Source organism: Onychostoma macrolepis, chromosome 04 (assembly GCF_012432095.1).
Source record: "Onychostoma macrolepis isolate SWU-2019 chromosome 04, ASM1243209v1, whole genome shotgun sequence".
Lineage (NCBI taxonomy): Eukaryota > Metazoa > Chordata > Actinopteri > Cypriniformes > Cyprinidae > Onychostoma > Onychostoma macrolepis.
The window spans coordinates 17,751,348-17,768,049 of record NC_081158.1 but is presented as its reverse complement, the minus strand read 5'-3'; the positions used below and the strand labels follow the sequence as shown (position 1 = coordinate 17,768,049).

The window sequence follows — 16,702 nt, the reverse complement described above, 5'->3', positions numbered from 1 at the left end:
TTTCTTATAGTGCTTCTCAGTCATATAGCAATCATTTTATGGAGGGTTAGTCCCAGCTGAGCCAGGAAGCATTTCTGTGGGCAAATGTTCTCCCTGTGTCTACATGGGTTTTATGGCTTTCCCATAGGTGTGAATATGTGTGAGCCCTTTGATGGACTGACCATCCATTCAGAGTGTCCTCCACCTGTGTCCCGAGATAGGCTCCAGGGATTGGCTCCATTGACCCTGCAGAGTAAAAAAAAAGAAGAAAAAAAAAAACGTATGGAAAATTGATGGATAGACGATAATTTGTGTATATAGAATGGTAAATGTTAACATTATAAGCAAAAATATTTTAAATTCTCTTTTATCCACATTTATTTTGTCATGGAGAATGGTGAAATATGCAGTTTTGCAATCATTGTAAAATTTTAAAAGCTGCAGTTGAACAATCAGGGCTGCGTTTCCCAAAAGCATCGTAAACAATTGGTGACAATGATTCTACAATCAACTTAGGCTTATGATGTTTTTAGGAAACACATCCCAGAATGATGTATTTAGAGACATGTAATAAGAAGACATATGTTTCAGTGATAAACTCATGGAATGTGTGCAATGTTATTCACACTGATAATATGATGATTCATAATGCTGAACTTCATGATCAAACAGCAGCTGGTAGAGTCAGTGACTCAGATTTAAGCTCTGGAAGAAAGCAGAAATGAGGTGGACAGCCTGACTCAGATATTTAAGCTGTTAATAGGACAGGGAAGATAAACAGAAGATATATATATATATATATATATATATATACAGTGGGTACGGAAAGTATTCAGACTTAAGGTTCCTAAGATCACAGTGGCCTCTCTGGTCTGATGAGACCAAGTTAGAACTTTTTGGCCTTAATTCTAAGCGGTATGTGTGGAGAAAACCAGGCACTGCTCATCACCTGTCCAATACAGTCCCAACAGTGAAGCACGGTGGGGGCAGCATCATGCTGTGGGGGTGTTTTTCAGCTGCAGGGACAGGACGACTGGTTGCAGTCGAGGGAAAGATGAATGCGGCCAAGTACAGGGATATCCTGGACGAAAACCTTCTCCAGAGTGCTCAGGACCTCAGACTGGGCCGAAGGTTTACCTTCCAACAAGACAATGACCCTAAGCACACAGCTAAAATAACGAAGGAGTGGCTTCACAACAACTCCGTGACTGTTCTTGAATGGCCCAGCCAGAGCCCTGACTTAAACCCAATTGAGCATCTCTGGAGAGACCTAAAAATGGCTGTCCACCAACGTTTACCATCCAACCTGACAGAACTGGAGAGGATCTGCAAGGAGGAATGGCAGAGGATCCCCAAATCCAGGTGTGAAAAACTTGTTGCATTTTTCCCAAAAAGACTCATGGCTGTATTAGATCAAAAGGGTGCTTCTACTAAATACTGAGCAAAGGGTCTGAATACTTAGGATCATGTGATATTTCAGTTTTTCTTTTTTAATAAATCTACAAAAATGTCAACAATTCTGTGTTTTTCTGTCAATATGGGGTGATGTGTGTACATTAATAAGGAAAAAAACTTGATTTTAGCAAATGGCTGCAATATAACAAAGAGTGAAAAATTTAAGGGGGTCTGAATACTTTCAGTGCCCACTGTATATATATATATATATATATATATATATATATATTTTTTTTTTTTGTACAGTGTGGAAGTATTCATGTAAATGCACTTTGCAATGATGTCAAATTATTTTACATTAATTTTACTTTAAAGTATTTATAAACCATTATGTTTTAATAATAATATGCCATGCTTTAAAATAAAGAAACTTATTTTGATGTTTAGACTAACAAATCACAGGTTAGTACTTGGTTATAATTTTATCTGTAGTTTATCCGTTATTTGCTATTGCATTTAAAGTTAATATATTTTAAATGTACTAAATTGCAACTATATCATGTGTATATTTAATTAAAAATATACTTCAATACATACAGGTTTCAATAGAAATTACATTAAAGCATATTTAAGTTTACCATACATATTCTGCAGTACACATGAACCATATTTCAAAGACAATATAAGGAATTATGAAATTACAAATAGAGTAGATGTACTAATTTCTTACTGAAGTGGGTCAAGAAAGCACCCTTAAGTTCAAATCATTGCATTTAATGAAAATGTAAAACATCTGTGTGTAATTTAGTGAATTTTGTGACTTTAGAGCCACCTAGAGTTAAGTGAGTGAAATTCACTGTCGCGAATACATTATAGTAATTACAGTGGATAGCTATACCGGAGTTGTGCGACAGTCACTGATCACGGATACCACAGAATGAATGAGAAGTAGCCTACCGTAAACTGAATCTTACCTGTTCGGATTTGTTGCTAAAAATAGATCAATCCAAAAAGAATGTTCAATGGTAAACATGTAGTATAGCCAATAGGCTGTCAGTTCATTAAATGATAAGCTGTTTTGCCACAAGAACACACTGTTCTGTGTATCCATTGACATCCATTCAAAAAATATCTAGTTTTCTTTCCGGCATGTGAAAGAAACAGAAGACATCGTCTTGTTAGAAGCTAACAGCTATCATCACAATGATTTTGAAACTGATATTTTAAGGTAACAAACGTGCATAGAGTTGGTTTAGGTGAATAGCCTGTTCTTTTAAGTGCCTATAGGCTACCTTCTTCTTTTTTTTCACTGCAGAAATATAATGTAGCCTAATGGGGTAAAAAAAAAAAAAAAAAAAACCTTTAGAAGTGTACTTCTGTTTCACAAAGGTATATTAAGGTAAATACGATGGGGACTTGAAAATTACTGCACAGGAGGCAAGGTAGGTGTAAAACTTTTAATGTGGAAAAAACTTTCTAGTGCATCTTTAAATTGATGTCACTATTGGAAAGTGTGTACTGAATGCAAACACACTTCTCAGTGATTGGTCAGAGCGTTGACATCATCACCTTCCGCAGCTCCTCCCCCAGTCTCCCCTGCATCAGGACCATCACTCGCATCCTTAGAGCATCAACACGCCACAGCACATTCTCTGCATCCAGAAGACTCCTACTCCATCCTGATACAGCAGGCTTGAAGCTTTGAGATTATAGTAATGGAGAGCTTGCTGGATAACCCAATGAAAGCCGTGCTTTATCTCAAAGAACTGACCACAATTGTACAAAACCAGCAGAGTCTGATTCAAACCCAGCGGCAGCGGATCGACGAGCTGGAGAGGAAGGTTGAGGATCTGATCGGCGAGAACCGTCAGCTGAGAGATCCGCATCAATATCACCACCATCATCCGCACCACCATCACCACCCATCCCCGCGGACCAGCAGCCCTCAGCCGTCCGCTCACCCGCACCAGCACCCGGCGACTCACGGTCAAAGCCAGCCGCAGCAGCATCCGTCCAAACAGCCGCAGCATCCGCCGGCAGCTCCCATCCATCACCCGCAGCATCTGCAACTCGTACCTACGTCCCCACCGACTCTCAAAGCGAGCCAGTCCAGCCCGGAGTCCGCGGAGGACGAGAAGAGGAGCCCGTCTTGCAAGTCTCTTGTTCCGCAGACTCCTTCGACATTGTGCCGGTCCGTTGGGCTTGCCAGGAAACCGGAGTGAGTAAAAATCATACCAAGAAACGAGCAGTTCATCACACACTCTATTACCGGGTGATCATGCGGCATTTGTATGCTTTCAGAAATCGGTACATTACATCGTCTATACGCCAAAAGCGGAATGCAATGATAACAATTTTAAAGGTACACATAAAGATTCATATGACGTTTAATTAGTAATAATACAGTCTAATTAATATTATCTAGCTATTATACAATTATAACTGCAGTTAGATTATTCACATTTTCACTGATACATTCTAGATTATTATTATTATTAATAATACATTTCATTTGAAAGCACCTTCCATACATGAAATGCAACTCATAATGCTTCATATAGTAATATATATATAAAAAAAAAAATTGCAAACAATTACACATATAAGCCTATATGTATTACTTATAACAGGGTATTACACATATCGTATTACAGCGTATTAACATTATGGCATACGAATAGCCTAACAACATAAATACCTTTATAAAGCACTAGATATAGAGAATATGTGTAATGGACATTACATATAGATGCCAAAAATAATAATAATAAAAAAAAAATCTTAAGTTTTTAAATCAAGATGTTGGAGCTTTAAGATCTTATTTTTACCTGATCTGACTGTTTTAAATGACTTTTTTTTTTAAATGTATGTTGCCTAGGGCGATTCCACATGAAGCATTAGCAAACAGCTATACCTGACACAACATTTTAGAGTGTAGAAAATGCACCAAAGTTTACCGAATTCTTAGTGTAATTTCATATATGTATAAATCTATTGAAACATTCTATCAGTCACAATTTTGATGAATTTATAGAACTCCAAAATAACACAAAGCAATAATTGGTATTTTTTTTAGAAGCAATGTGGCTATTATAATCACCAAGAGGATAAAAAATATCCATCTAAAATGAAATGTTTAACCTTTTAAAACCTCCATAGCACACCTGTGATTTCCTGTAGCAGGGCTATTTTCCAATACAGGTAGGGAATACATATTAATACACTGTTTTCATTGTTATTCAGTACTTATGTGCAATTACAGGGTAAGAGGGACACTTTAATGTACCCTAGAACAAAGAAATATAAATCTTTTATTTGAATTGATTGCTTTACACAAGCTTCTGCAGAATAATGAATATTAATGATACACAAACAATCAACTAGACGCGAGTGTACTCTATAGATTTTCTGGGTCTTTTAACACACTGACTGGCTTTTACCAACCCAACTCACAGAAAACCAACTCATGCTGATTGCCTCAGCAAATCCTCTTTAATATCAAAGGCTTATTTTAGGGCTCTTTCTACGAATCTGCTGAACAAATAATATCCGGCTTTATCCTGCTATGAAGTTATGGTGTAACTGGACTGATGACACTTACAATCTGAAAGTGAGATAGTAAAATAATTGTCTCTAGGTATTAACTCGCAACCTGATTAAGATAAAATATAGGGCAAAATAAAGTGAATATTGTAGAAAGTTATTAAACCAAATCAGTTGAGTAATAGAAGATATTAAAGGGATATTCCAAAATTTAGTATAAGCTTAGTCAACAGCACTTGCGGCATAATGTTGATAACAACAATAACAGATTTTGACTTGTCATTCTTTTTTTTTAAAAAAAGAAGAAGAAGAAGAAGAAAAACTGGCTTACAGTGAAGCATTTGCTGAAGACATAAACTGTAAAATAATCACTGTTTCAATAATATAGCCACAGGACATAAACAATATGCAACTTAACATGATTTTAATGTGAAAAAACTTTCACTTTCTTTTTTTTGTGTGAAATTTTAATCTAAAACAATTTTGTTGCCATGACAATGTAATACTAAAATCATGAATTTATTATAAAAATGATGAGAACAACATTACAGCTCCAATAATACAGAATTTTAACAGAAAATTTAATATAAGTGGTTTTATAAAATTTGAAGCTTCGCATTTCTGCTTTCACTCAAAAATTGGTCCCTTACACTCTGCCAACATTTTTCCTAAACTCCAAAAACTTACCTATAAACATGATTCATTATGGTTTCAGCTGAAATGAACACTAGTTGCAAAAAAACATTTTGATGTTTGCATCACATTGTCAGTTCCATACTGTATGTGTTGCATTTTTGACATAGTAAACTTGCATGGTAGCTCACCTGGTAAAGCATCACACTTGTGGAGGCCTTGGTCGTGAGTCCTGTGAAACAAAACTTGTGATAAAAAAGTTCAAAAAATGGCATGGGTGCTTCAGCAATTGAGTTTTCACACTTGCTTATGTCAACACTATCAGTTAGGTTTAGGGAAGCGTTTATTGACGGTGGTGTGTTATTTTTAAATGCGACACAGCAATAACCTTTTAGCGCCACTCATCGGACATTTTAATTGCACAGATGTCTGTGCTATTAAACCAGATGTTATTATTCAGTTAGATGGATATGAACATATTTAGAAGATTTACTTGTAACTTACTCAAAAGGTTCTCTTCAAACATTTGAAAGTAAGAACTAACTGCAGTTTTCAAGAGGAGTTTATGAAAATGTCCACTATAGTATTGCTTTCAGCAGCACTGAGAATGCAACTCATACTTGCTTTGCATTATGAATCTGACACATCTGAGTTGATTTGAGTTTGGCTCTATTTCTGATTTGAGGCTTTATCTCCTTAAAACCATCCACTTAAGAAGGATATGGAAAACATTGCTTATACCAGATGACACAGTGAGTCACCACAGCTGGGATCTGAAAGGGCACAGGTCAGATGAACCTGTGTGCTGTGGAATTAATGTGCAGCCTAAGATTAATGGCAGTCATGAATCACACTCGAAGGTTAAAATGGAAGGATTAAATAAATAAGCCACAGGGAATGTCAGTTAGACTGGATGCTTCCAGGGAATTGACTTTTGTACAACATGTTTGTGTGTGTGTGTGAGAGAGAGAGAGAGAGAGTGAGTATCTCATACATCTGGGTATCTAACGACAACATGAACTCACTTTTAATTAGATGACATATCTAGTTCTTAATTTTTACCAATATTTTTGGCATCATCAGCTTTTCCATGACCAGTTAGACATTTTGAAGGCCAAAACTTTTAAGATCTCGGTGAGAGTCTAGTGTAACTGCTGGTTAGATGTGCTTTTCATGCACTACACATTGAATGACAGATGGCATACTTCAGAAAGATGTGAAATGTCTGAATGCATGACCAAAAAAAAAAAAAAAAAAAAAAACACTAATATCCATATGTTCTTTTACATGTCTTCGCCATCTTGTTTTATAAGGCAATGTTCTTTATGTATGTAGGTATGTATGTATGTATTTATTTATTATTATTTATCATTTTGATTGTATTATTATGCAATGGAGGCATTTAGAGGACTTGGAATCAGATGAGTACTTAATTTGAATAATGCATATGCTAATTGTTAGATGAGGCCTACATATCTGTAGGCCAATATTTTCCATTCAGCAGCTTAATATATTTCTCAGCTGATGTCACAGACCTCAAAGCACACACACGCTTAGGTTTGAACACCATCTGTTGTATTTGGCATCTGTGCTTGCTGAAATATCTAGAAACACATAATGATTGGAATGCTAAGAATATGCTGTTAAGCAGCATCTCTAAATATGCAATAAAACCCTAGACAGAATCTAAGATTTTTACCATTTAAAACCATGAAATTTAATCTAAAATCAGCAACTGTTCTAAATAGACAACTCCTGTGGCTATAATTAATTTTACTGAAATATGTGTTGCCTTACATTTGTGTCACAAATGTATAATTTATACATCCGTCTTTCGCTGTGCAACCAAACTGACTGATGATGTGAGATTGTTTTTCCAAACCCACATGACTTTTTTTAATTCTTTGCAATAGAAAAGGAGATGTTCCCCTCCTGAAAATTATCACACTTTAGCATGTATACATATATTTTAAAAAGAGTACTTTTTACAGAAATAATATACTTTAAAAGAATATACTTGTCATAGATGTCAAACAAGACTGGAGGTGAACTCCGCAGCAGTGCTTTCATTGAAAAACAAAAGATGATAACAACAGAAGAATGGTGAGTACTGATGGAGCAGTCGTAAATAAACAGTAATATGTGTGGAGAGAATACAAAGAATACTCAATCATTGAGGAGATGATGGATCAGTAAATGAGAACAAAGAGGGAGAATCAGGTAGGTCCAAACAGGTAAGTAGAAAGTCCAACAATGACAGCATAAATAATGAGTCCAGACAATAAGTGAATGTTTGCCTTAAGCGTTTATAGTGTTCTTGTCCTTATAGAGTATTCGGGTGAGCGTGAGGGTAAATAGACTGTGATAGGAAGGGGGAGCCTGATGTAACTGTGACAAAGGGTGGTATGGAAGGAACATGGATTCCTGAGAGAGCATCTACCTTGGTATTCTTGGACCCTGGAGGGTAGGTGACATGGAAGTTGAACTGCACAAAGAACAGGGCCCACCGGGCATGGCGAGGGTTCAACCACTGGACATCTCTCAGGTGCTTGAGGTTGCAATGATTGGTGATGACCACTAAAGGATGCTCGGAAACCTTTAGCCAGTGGCACCACTCCTCCAGTGCCAGCTTGATGGCCAATAAGTTCTGCTCTGCCGGGGTAATTTTCCCAGAGAAGAAGGCAGGCACATGCATAAGTTTGACAGGTTTCCCCTGTCACTGAAAACGTACCGCACCAACTCCTGTGGTAGACACATCAACTTTGACTATGAAAGTCAGCTCAGGATCAGGATGGGTTGAAACTCAAAGGGTGGTATGGAATGAACATGGATTCCTGATAAGGTGTCTGTCTTGGTATTTTCGGACCCTGGATGGTAGGTGACATGGAAGTTGAACCGCATAGAGAACAGGGCCCACTGGGTATGGCGAGGGTTCAACCACTGGACATCTCTCAGGTACTTGAGGTTGCGATGATCGGTGATGACCACAAAAGGATGCTGGAAAACCTTTAGCCAGTAGCACCACTCCTCCAGTGCCAGCTTGATAGCCAATAATTCCTGATTGCCAATAAGTTCTGCTCTGCCAGGGTAATTGTCCTGGAGAAGAAGGCACATGGATTAGGTTTGGCAGGTTTCCCTTGTCACTGAAAACGTACCGCCCCAACTCCTGTGGTAGATGCCTCATCTTTGACTACAAAAGTCAGCTCAGGGTCAGGATGGATGAGAACGGGTGCAGTGGTGAAGCAGGCCTTGAGGAGTTGAAAGGCAGCACTGGGTGTTCCAGGGCAGAGACTTGGGCTTGGATTTTAGTAATGAAGTGAGAGGAGCGCTTATAGTACTGTAATTGTGAATGAAACAATGATAACATGTGCAAATCCTAGAAAACATTGGAGGTCTTTGTGGTTGGTTGTATTGTGGACAGGACTGAACAGTTTGCATCTTCTCCTAGTCCATCTGAATACCCACTTGGCTGTTGATATACAGTATATGAGGAAGTATGTGGATAGCAGGTAGAACTCCCATTTTTCAACCAGCTGGTTCTCTCTCTATTTTTCCAAAACGAGAGTGATGTGCTGATGATAATCAGTTCCAGGTTCCAGTGGTAGATCTGGATATAGTTTATGTAGATGATGACAAACCACTCCTGGACCTCCTGGAACACCTCATCCATGAAGTTCTGGTATACGGAGGGAAGCCCATACAGCATCACCTGTTATTCATAGTGTCCTGTTGGAATGACAAAGGTGGTGTTCCTTGTCCCCCTTCCATATTCAAACAAGGTTGTACGCACTTTGTAGGTACAGCTTCGAGAACGCGCATGCCCTGTGGAACTGTTCCAGTGTGGCAGGGGCCAGGGGAAGTTGATTATGGAACTTTATTGTAATATTAAATGAAACAACTAAAATATTAGCATAAATGTTAAGCATAAAAAGTATAAAGTACACTAGGATAAGTAATTAAAAACATAAAAAAAAGTTTAATGTTTTTGCTTGACACAGCCTTTTTGACACACAATCATTACTAACAAAAGCATTCTTTAAACTATCGCAACCAGAGGATCATCAAAATAGCTGGTTAAACAATTGATTAAATTAAGCAGAGGAAGTCCCTATAACCAGCCCAATCATAAAAGTGAAACTTTGTAGTAACTTCCAATCAGGGGCATCATGCACTCATTATTTTTGAGGGGGCATGGGTGTGGGGTGGGTGGTCGTCATGTGACACACAGCAGCCACAATAGACTTAGCCTGTGTTTTATTTATTTTTTCCTTTTTATTCGAAACATTCCCAAATGCATTAACTATATCTCGATTCTCACCTTTAGACAGTAGATTATGTTAGTTGATCTATAGTCAAAAGTAGCCTAATAATGTAATCTATTAACTATGCATAAAAACCTGTCTGTTTACTTAAGTAACAGATATGGGTGTCATGTCACAACATATTTTTAATACGTCTGACTTTATTTTTAATGTGAATTTAACATTGAAAGTTAATGTGAATAAAAACATTGTAAGTTAGGCTACAAAACATAACACTTTCATTGTACAGAAAGAGAGCAAAGAACATTTACATTAGACTGTCAGTGAAAATGTTATTTGATAGAGTTCAAGCACTCTCAGAAACTCCCATTAAAATCACAGAAGCTCCTTTACACAGTGAAATGAATATCTTACTTACAGATTCGTACACACATCTGCACTTTGTTGTTTCTGACAAGAGAATTCACCAGAAAGAGGTATTCAGTCAGCGAGCGAGTGAAGAAACATCAGCATTTTAGCGATGACTCATCTGAAAACCTCTGATTGGTCATTGCATTCATAAGCTCAACAGCATTGTGTGTTATTGGTTATAATGTGCAGTGCTGTAAAAATGCATCTGTTTCTGGCTCAGCGCCACCCAGCGAACACAGATTTGAATTTAGCAGCTGATGATATGACGCACTGAACGTTCTAATCACGCCATTGTGATTGTATCAAATATCAAAAATATTAATCGGCTATTTTTTGTCTTTTGGAAGCTGCATTCAAAATCCACTTGCTTCAAAAATCTCACTTTGAATGGGCATGACGCCTCTGCTTCCAATACAAAAAAGGGAAAGAGAAAGAAAAAAGATAGTAATAAAGAAATTAAATGAAATTAGAAAATATAAATATTTGATAGTAGTATTGTTGAGAGCTCAATGCATACAGGGCTCCATTCATCTTAGGCAGGAAGAAGAAACTTGAAGCAACATGAGGTGTGGAAGGGTGGATGTATCCCTATTTCATAGCCTCTTCCATATAGTCCTCCATAGCCATCTGGTCTGGTAACGACAGGGGAGAGACCTGTCCTCTGGGCAGGGATAGACATTGCAAGAGATTGCTGCCATGGTATGTGGAGGAAGTTGGACTGAAGATGTTGAGGTATGGATAATATTCAATAGGGACTTCTACCTGACTCTCAGCATGTGATGTAGCATTGTGTCAGGGTTCTGTCACTTCGGTCTAGTTTATTCGCGCGTGCTCTCTCGTCTGCGTGCTCTGTTTCATGTTGGAGCGTGGTGTTCAGATCCTGGCACTTCTGTCTTGTTCAGGCTCGGTTCTGGTTTTCGTGTCGGGGTTCGGACACTCACGCTCCAGGTTGGTCTTGCTGTGGGAGTGTGTGGTCTCGAGTTCGCTTGGGCCATGCGCTCCTCTGTCTGTGTGTGTTGTTTTGTTTGACACGCAGTTCGGGCCACGTGTTTTTTCGTTGTCTTTTTTTGTTGCACGCAGCTCGTTTTTCGGCTGCGTGATTTCTCTTGTTCTGTGTTGCACGCAGCTTGTGTTTTTTCACTGGCTGCGTGCTTTCATGTTTGTCATGTTTTGTGTGAACGTGGCTTATGAGTCTCCTCATTAGCTGCGTGTTCGTGTCCTGTTTTGCACATAGCTAGTGATTTTGTTTTGCTGGCCGTGTGCTTGTGTTTTTGTATTGTGTGAGCACATGGCTTGTCTTGTTTTGTTCTATGTGCCATGTGCTCGCATGTCAATTTTCTTGACCCCGCCCATCTTGTTACCTGATTATTTGCCCCACCTGTGTTCCCTTGTTTCCCTCCTCATTTTCTCCCTATTTATTCTCCTTGTGTTTGCAGTCCCGTGCGAGTTTGTTGTCTAATGTGGTTGGTGATCCCCCTGTCCAGCCAAGAGCCAGTCTGGTTTCCCCTACGGGGTAGTTTTGTTTGTTTATTTAAATTTTGTGTTAATAAAGCCCTTTCTTCCTGCAATTGAGTCCTCGCTCTCCTGCCTTCACCCTACCCTGACACATTGATGTAGAAGGGTTGGTTCTCCACAGGAGATTTTCGATGATGACGCTAAGGCAGATGAAGGCATCTTTGGAAACATTGTTCACCCCACTCGAGGATCTCACCAGTAGCCCACAACAACTGAGGAGAATGTTATTGATCCCAAGGACATCCCAGGATGATGTAAGCAGTCAAGACCCACCAGCTCCTCAATAGACACAGCCTCTCCGTCATTGTCATTCATGTGGGGAAAGGCAAAATAAGTCCATTTGCATGGGCTCGAAATATGGTTCTGGTGACCAAAGAGGGAGGATTGCAGAATCCTGTTAATACTATATGACTGCAGTTGATGACCCACCCAGATGGAGAGTTGAATAAAGTTCTCCAGTTCCATCTGGTTGTCATATGCTGTGAAACAGCCAGAGGGATGGTCCAAGGCCCTGCCTGTTAGCTGTGGACATGGCTGAAGTGAATAATCGGTGATGGATTTCTTTCCTTGATGAAGATGGTAAAGTTTTATTAAGCTTTGCTTCCAGTGAGCAGAAAGATGATGTAGGCGAATTTTGGACCACTTAGTGGGGAACTGCTGCGAATGCATCTCCAGGACTAGAGAACACTGTAGAACAGGTAGTAAAGGAGGCTGGAGGAGCTTATGCATTGGCACTGGTATCTGGGGCTCTGGAGAATGGCTGTAAAGCTAGTGGTAATGATAATGGTGCACTGCATGTATTGAAACAAAATGTAGTAACAGAAGAAGGGCGACTACTGATGCTGCAGTGATAATACATTCGTAGAGTAACTGACAGTATATGGTTTCAGGTAACTTGGAGATAACACAATGAATACTCAAAATATGACAAGGTGACAGCGGAGTTGAGGTAGCAACAAGGAGAACAACGAGGGAGAGTTAAGTAGTTAAGTAAAGAGTCCAACAATGGCGGTATACACAAGTGAGTACAATCAATGAGTGATCATTTTTCCTGATTGCTTATAGTGTCTTTAATTATGATGATGATCGGCGACAGGTGTGGCTGGACAGTACTTGGGGTAAGCATGAGAGTAACAGAGGAGCCTGGTGTAGCTATGACAAATGCAAACTGAATGTTATATATATTATATATATATGAGGTGTGTATATAAAAACTGCATGTCAAATTGCCAACAAAAAATAGAGCACCAAGGTTCATTACACGCTAATGCATTAACTAACGTTAACTAAAGGAAGTTTATTAAAAAGCATTACCTCAGTGTGAAACAACGGGGCTTCGCGGATGATTTCATAAACACACGTCTCTGTCAGTTCACGCTCATCGAGGACTGCAGAAATGTGCGCAGCTGCAAATTATGCAGTTTGTTGTGGCGACCAGGATCTAGCACAATGTTTATGTGTTTCTTTCCACAAAGGACGCATCTGTTTAGCGTATCAAACACTGTACCTATGCTAATATGATGTTTCAAACACACTTGGTTCAGAGGTTTCCGATCGATAAATCCAACACCCTCAGGTGGTCTGTCGGGTTTCATTTGTAGACGGTCCGGATATATTGCTAAGACTTTTACTTTTTAAAATAATTGATCTGATTTATGTTTGCTTCACTAGGCTATTTTCAAATTTAACTTCACAAATGCACACATTTTACTATTATATCCGTACGTCGTAAACATAGGTCGTAAACATAACATTGTGGGTGGGACTAACAGAAATGGACGAATCATCATTTTAACAAGCATATGATGCACCTATAGGAAGAGGGAAAACGACCTGTAATTGACCATGAAAACAAGCATTTAATATTGTTAATAAATAAAGTTGCAGTGAAATGAAACGTTTATTAGTATTGTTTAATAAATTACATTCATTTGGAAAATTACAAACTTCTTATTGGGTGAGCCACAGATGAAAGTGGGTGGGCCCGGGCCCACCCGTAGCTACGCGACTGATTGATATATATATATATATACACTTAAAGTCATTATTTTTGTGGTTTTGTTCAGTGTCACTAGTGGTGCAGAAATTACACTCCACCTAAAAGTTTACAAAGGTTAAAAAAAAGCACTGTCAGTTCCAGATTCTCCTCACTGAATATTTAAAAGATGTCCTCAAAGTTTGTTCTCTTCCCCTTATGAGTGGCATCAGCTCTGAAAGCTGAATACAAGCTCTGTAAGCAGCATTTGAATCAACTCCAAACAGGTTCTTGTCTTCACTTTCTGCCAGGGACACAGGGTCATAAGTCCGCTTTGGAGTTTGTCTCAAATAAGGACGAGTTGTTTTTCCAATTTGGCTGTACTGCTGAGAACACATGTCCCTGCAGGGAGTGAGGAAAAGTTTCTACTTGAAATAGGATTGATGTGATGGAAAGATAAGGACAAGAGGGAAGGTGGAGGATGCCTGCTTTTCAGAATATTCCGGTTGAGTGATGACAGCCAGGAGATAAAAGTTTGTGCTAATTTTACTTAATTTAATCATTGGTGTGGTAATCTGATTTTGTGGGACTTGTGGGACTAATTTTTCTCTCATTTTTTTATTGGTACAGACAGCAAAGAAGGGAGAGAAAATTGAGAAGAAAGGACAAATCAGATGCATGTGCATGGTATGGGTCAGGATCAAACCTGCATTGTCCACATGAGCACTATAGCTCAATGTTTTTTCAACCGGTAATGGTTCAATACTTTACAATAAAGTTCCACTGATTAACTACAGTAGCCATGACCATAATGATCCTAAAAATAAACTTTATTATCTTAATACAAAATATAACATGTTTACCTCATGATTATATCCCCAAAATGGCATATGTAGATCTGTACATTTTGTAAAGTTGCAAACCTACTTCACTGTTTGTAACTTTACCCTCCATTTCAGTCACTGCTTCTAATTCTAATTACGGTTTGATTATGTGTGTGTGTGGAGTGGGCTCTTGAGGTACAGGTTGCTCTTGGGCATCCCTGAGTGCTCTGACTCTGAAGTGCTGCCTCAGGTGCGACCCACATCATCACCAGCTCTCACCTCAATTAGAACATGCAGGTGTTCGCCCAAGTGATCTGACTTACACTTTTGAGCACACACACTGACATCTACTATGTCAATATGAATACACACACTTGCATATTCTGCCTGGCATACACTAACTCCCTATCTGCTCCTTGGCTCCTGTTTGACTCCCCGTTTCTCTCCATATTTGTCTGCAGCTGAGGAGCTACAGGATAGTAATGTGTGCCAAGATTTGTGAAGCTAGATAGAAAAGGAAAGACGTAGCTATGCCATTCATATTACACTTAATTCTATGATTTAGTTAGTAATTTTTCAATGCCAGATAATTAATCCTCACTATATTATCCATCATATTTTAAATATAAGAATGAGCTGGTCCATTTGTAAGATGAATGCGCGAGGCATCCAGTGTCAGCCACTTCCAGTCATTTTAGCTGTGCAAAAACAGTCTGTTATGCTGTTTGATACAGCAAATTATATCATTTATATTGTCACAGTCATAAACACACTGCTTTGTTGTAAAAATAGTACTTTTATTCTTCTAGTTATTTACCTATAGTGAATAATGAATTAAAAGTCTTGATCATTCATGGAAAATAACTAACTTCTGTGTTGCAGCACATTATGGATACCATGTACCATATTGGATTTATGTTTATTATAATAATAATAATATTAAACATCTCGGTTACGTACGTAAACCTCATTCCCTGATGGAGGGAAAAGAGACGTTATGTTGTGACGACATAGGGGATTCACTTGGGAGCCCCAATCACCTCTGACTTAAGAGAAAACGCCAATGAATTTTGGCTAGTGGATTTTGCATACTTGAACACACCAGTTCGTATGCTCGTAAAACTGCAGCCTTAACGATATCATAATCGAGAGCTTGTTCGATTGTTAATGCAGCAGAGACCTCTTGCGCCTTCCCTACAAAATTACTTTGCAAAAGAAGGGCCCACATATCTTTAGGCCATTTTAATTTAGCGGCTACACACTCAAATGCTGTAAAATACGAGTCAACTTCAGTTTCACGAAATGGAGGTACTAAACGAATAAATTTACTCACATCAAAGTCAGGAGAGCAATCAAACGAGGCATCAGAGGAGTTACTCTTTGGATTGGAAGCAGAATCCGCGTCTGGCGGCTTCACAGGTGAAGCAGATATTGGGCTGGAACGAGGCAATGGAGTGGGTCTGTGCAGCTTTAAAGCTTCCAGCTCAAGCCTGTGCACTTCAATATCCCGTGCTTTCTCCGCCTCTACCATATGCAATTTAATTTGTTGAGCCTCACATTCTTCCCGCTTCAATTCCAGTTCTAGCTCCTTTAACTTAAGAGCTATCGATGGCTCAGATTTGTGCCCTCTATGTTAAGATCAAAATCCGAAACTGCAGCCTACAACGATTATACACTTCTAATGAAGGACACAATGCAAACGAAGTTAGATCAAAATCCATACCGTAAAAATCCATACCGTACGCCTACTATTCCTCCCTCATCAAAAAGTGAAACAGCCAGGTAAACAAATGTGGAACGTAAAAGATGAAAGCACTTACCTCAAACTGTTGTCAGACAAAGTAGACACGCTTCAAATTACATGCATGAGCACCGATTTCCCTTGACAAAAAGAAACAATGAATGACCAAAAGGACGAGCCTCCACTTATTGTTACAACTCATATGCGATTCATAAGGACCAAGGCAACGAGCCCCCAATTTCTGTTACGATCTAAAATAGTCTAGGGAAGACCGCAACAGAAATAAAATGGTTGGTGGGGAAACACTGTGCGACGGCGGAGAAAACGCTGTCTCCAGACCCCAGAAAAGGCTACAATAACCCAAACAACCACGGTCACGTGCAGCAAAAAGAGAAGTTTTTATTTACAGTCTAGACAGAAGTAA

General features: G+C 38.9%; 1 protein-coding gene across 3 annotated transcripts in view; it reads left to right on the top strand.

Moving 5' to 3' along the window:
• Positions 1 to 2,741: 2,741 nt before the first annotated feature.
• Positions 2,742 to 16,702, top strand: part of iqsec3a (IQ motif and Sec7 domain ArfGEF 3a) — a 141,896-nt gene continuing 127,935 nt past the window's right edge. For 2 of the 3 annotated variants that reach the window (XM_058772115.1, XM_058772116.1), the window contains exons 1-2: positions 2,742 to 2,816; positions 2,953 to 3,592. In XM_058772115.1, coding sequence (XP_058628098.1) covers positions 3,090 to 3,592 — 503 coding nt within the window. In that variant the 5' untranslated portion in view covers positions 2,742 to 2,816; positions 2,953 to 3,089. Of the gene's footprint in view, positions 2,817 to 2,952; positions 3,593 to 16,702 lie in introns of those variants that run through there. The other variant, XM_058772118.1, reaches the window with a different exon arrangement.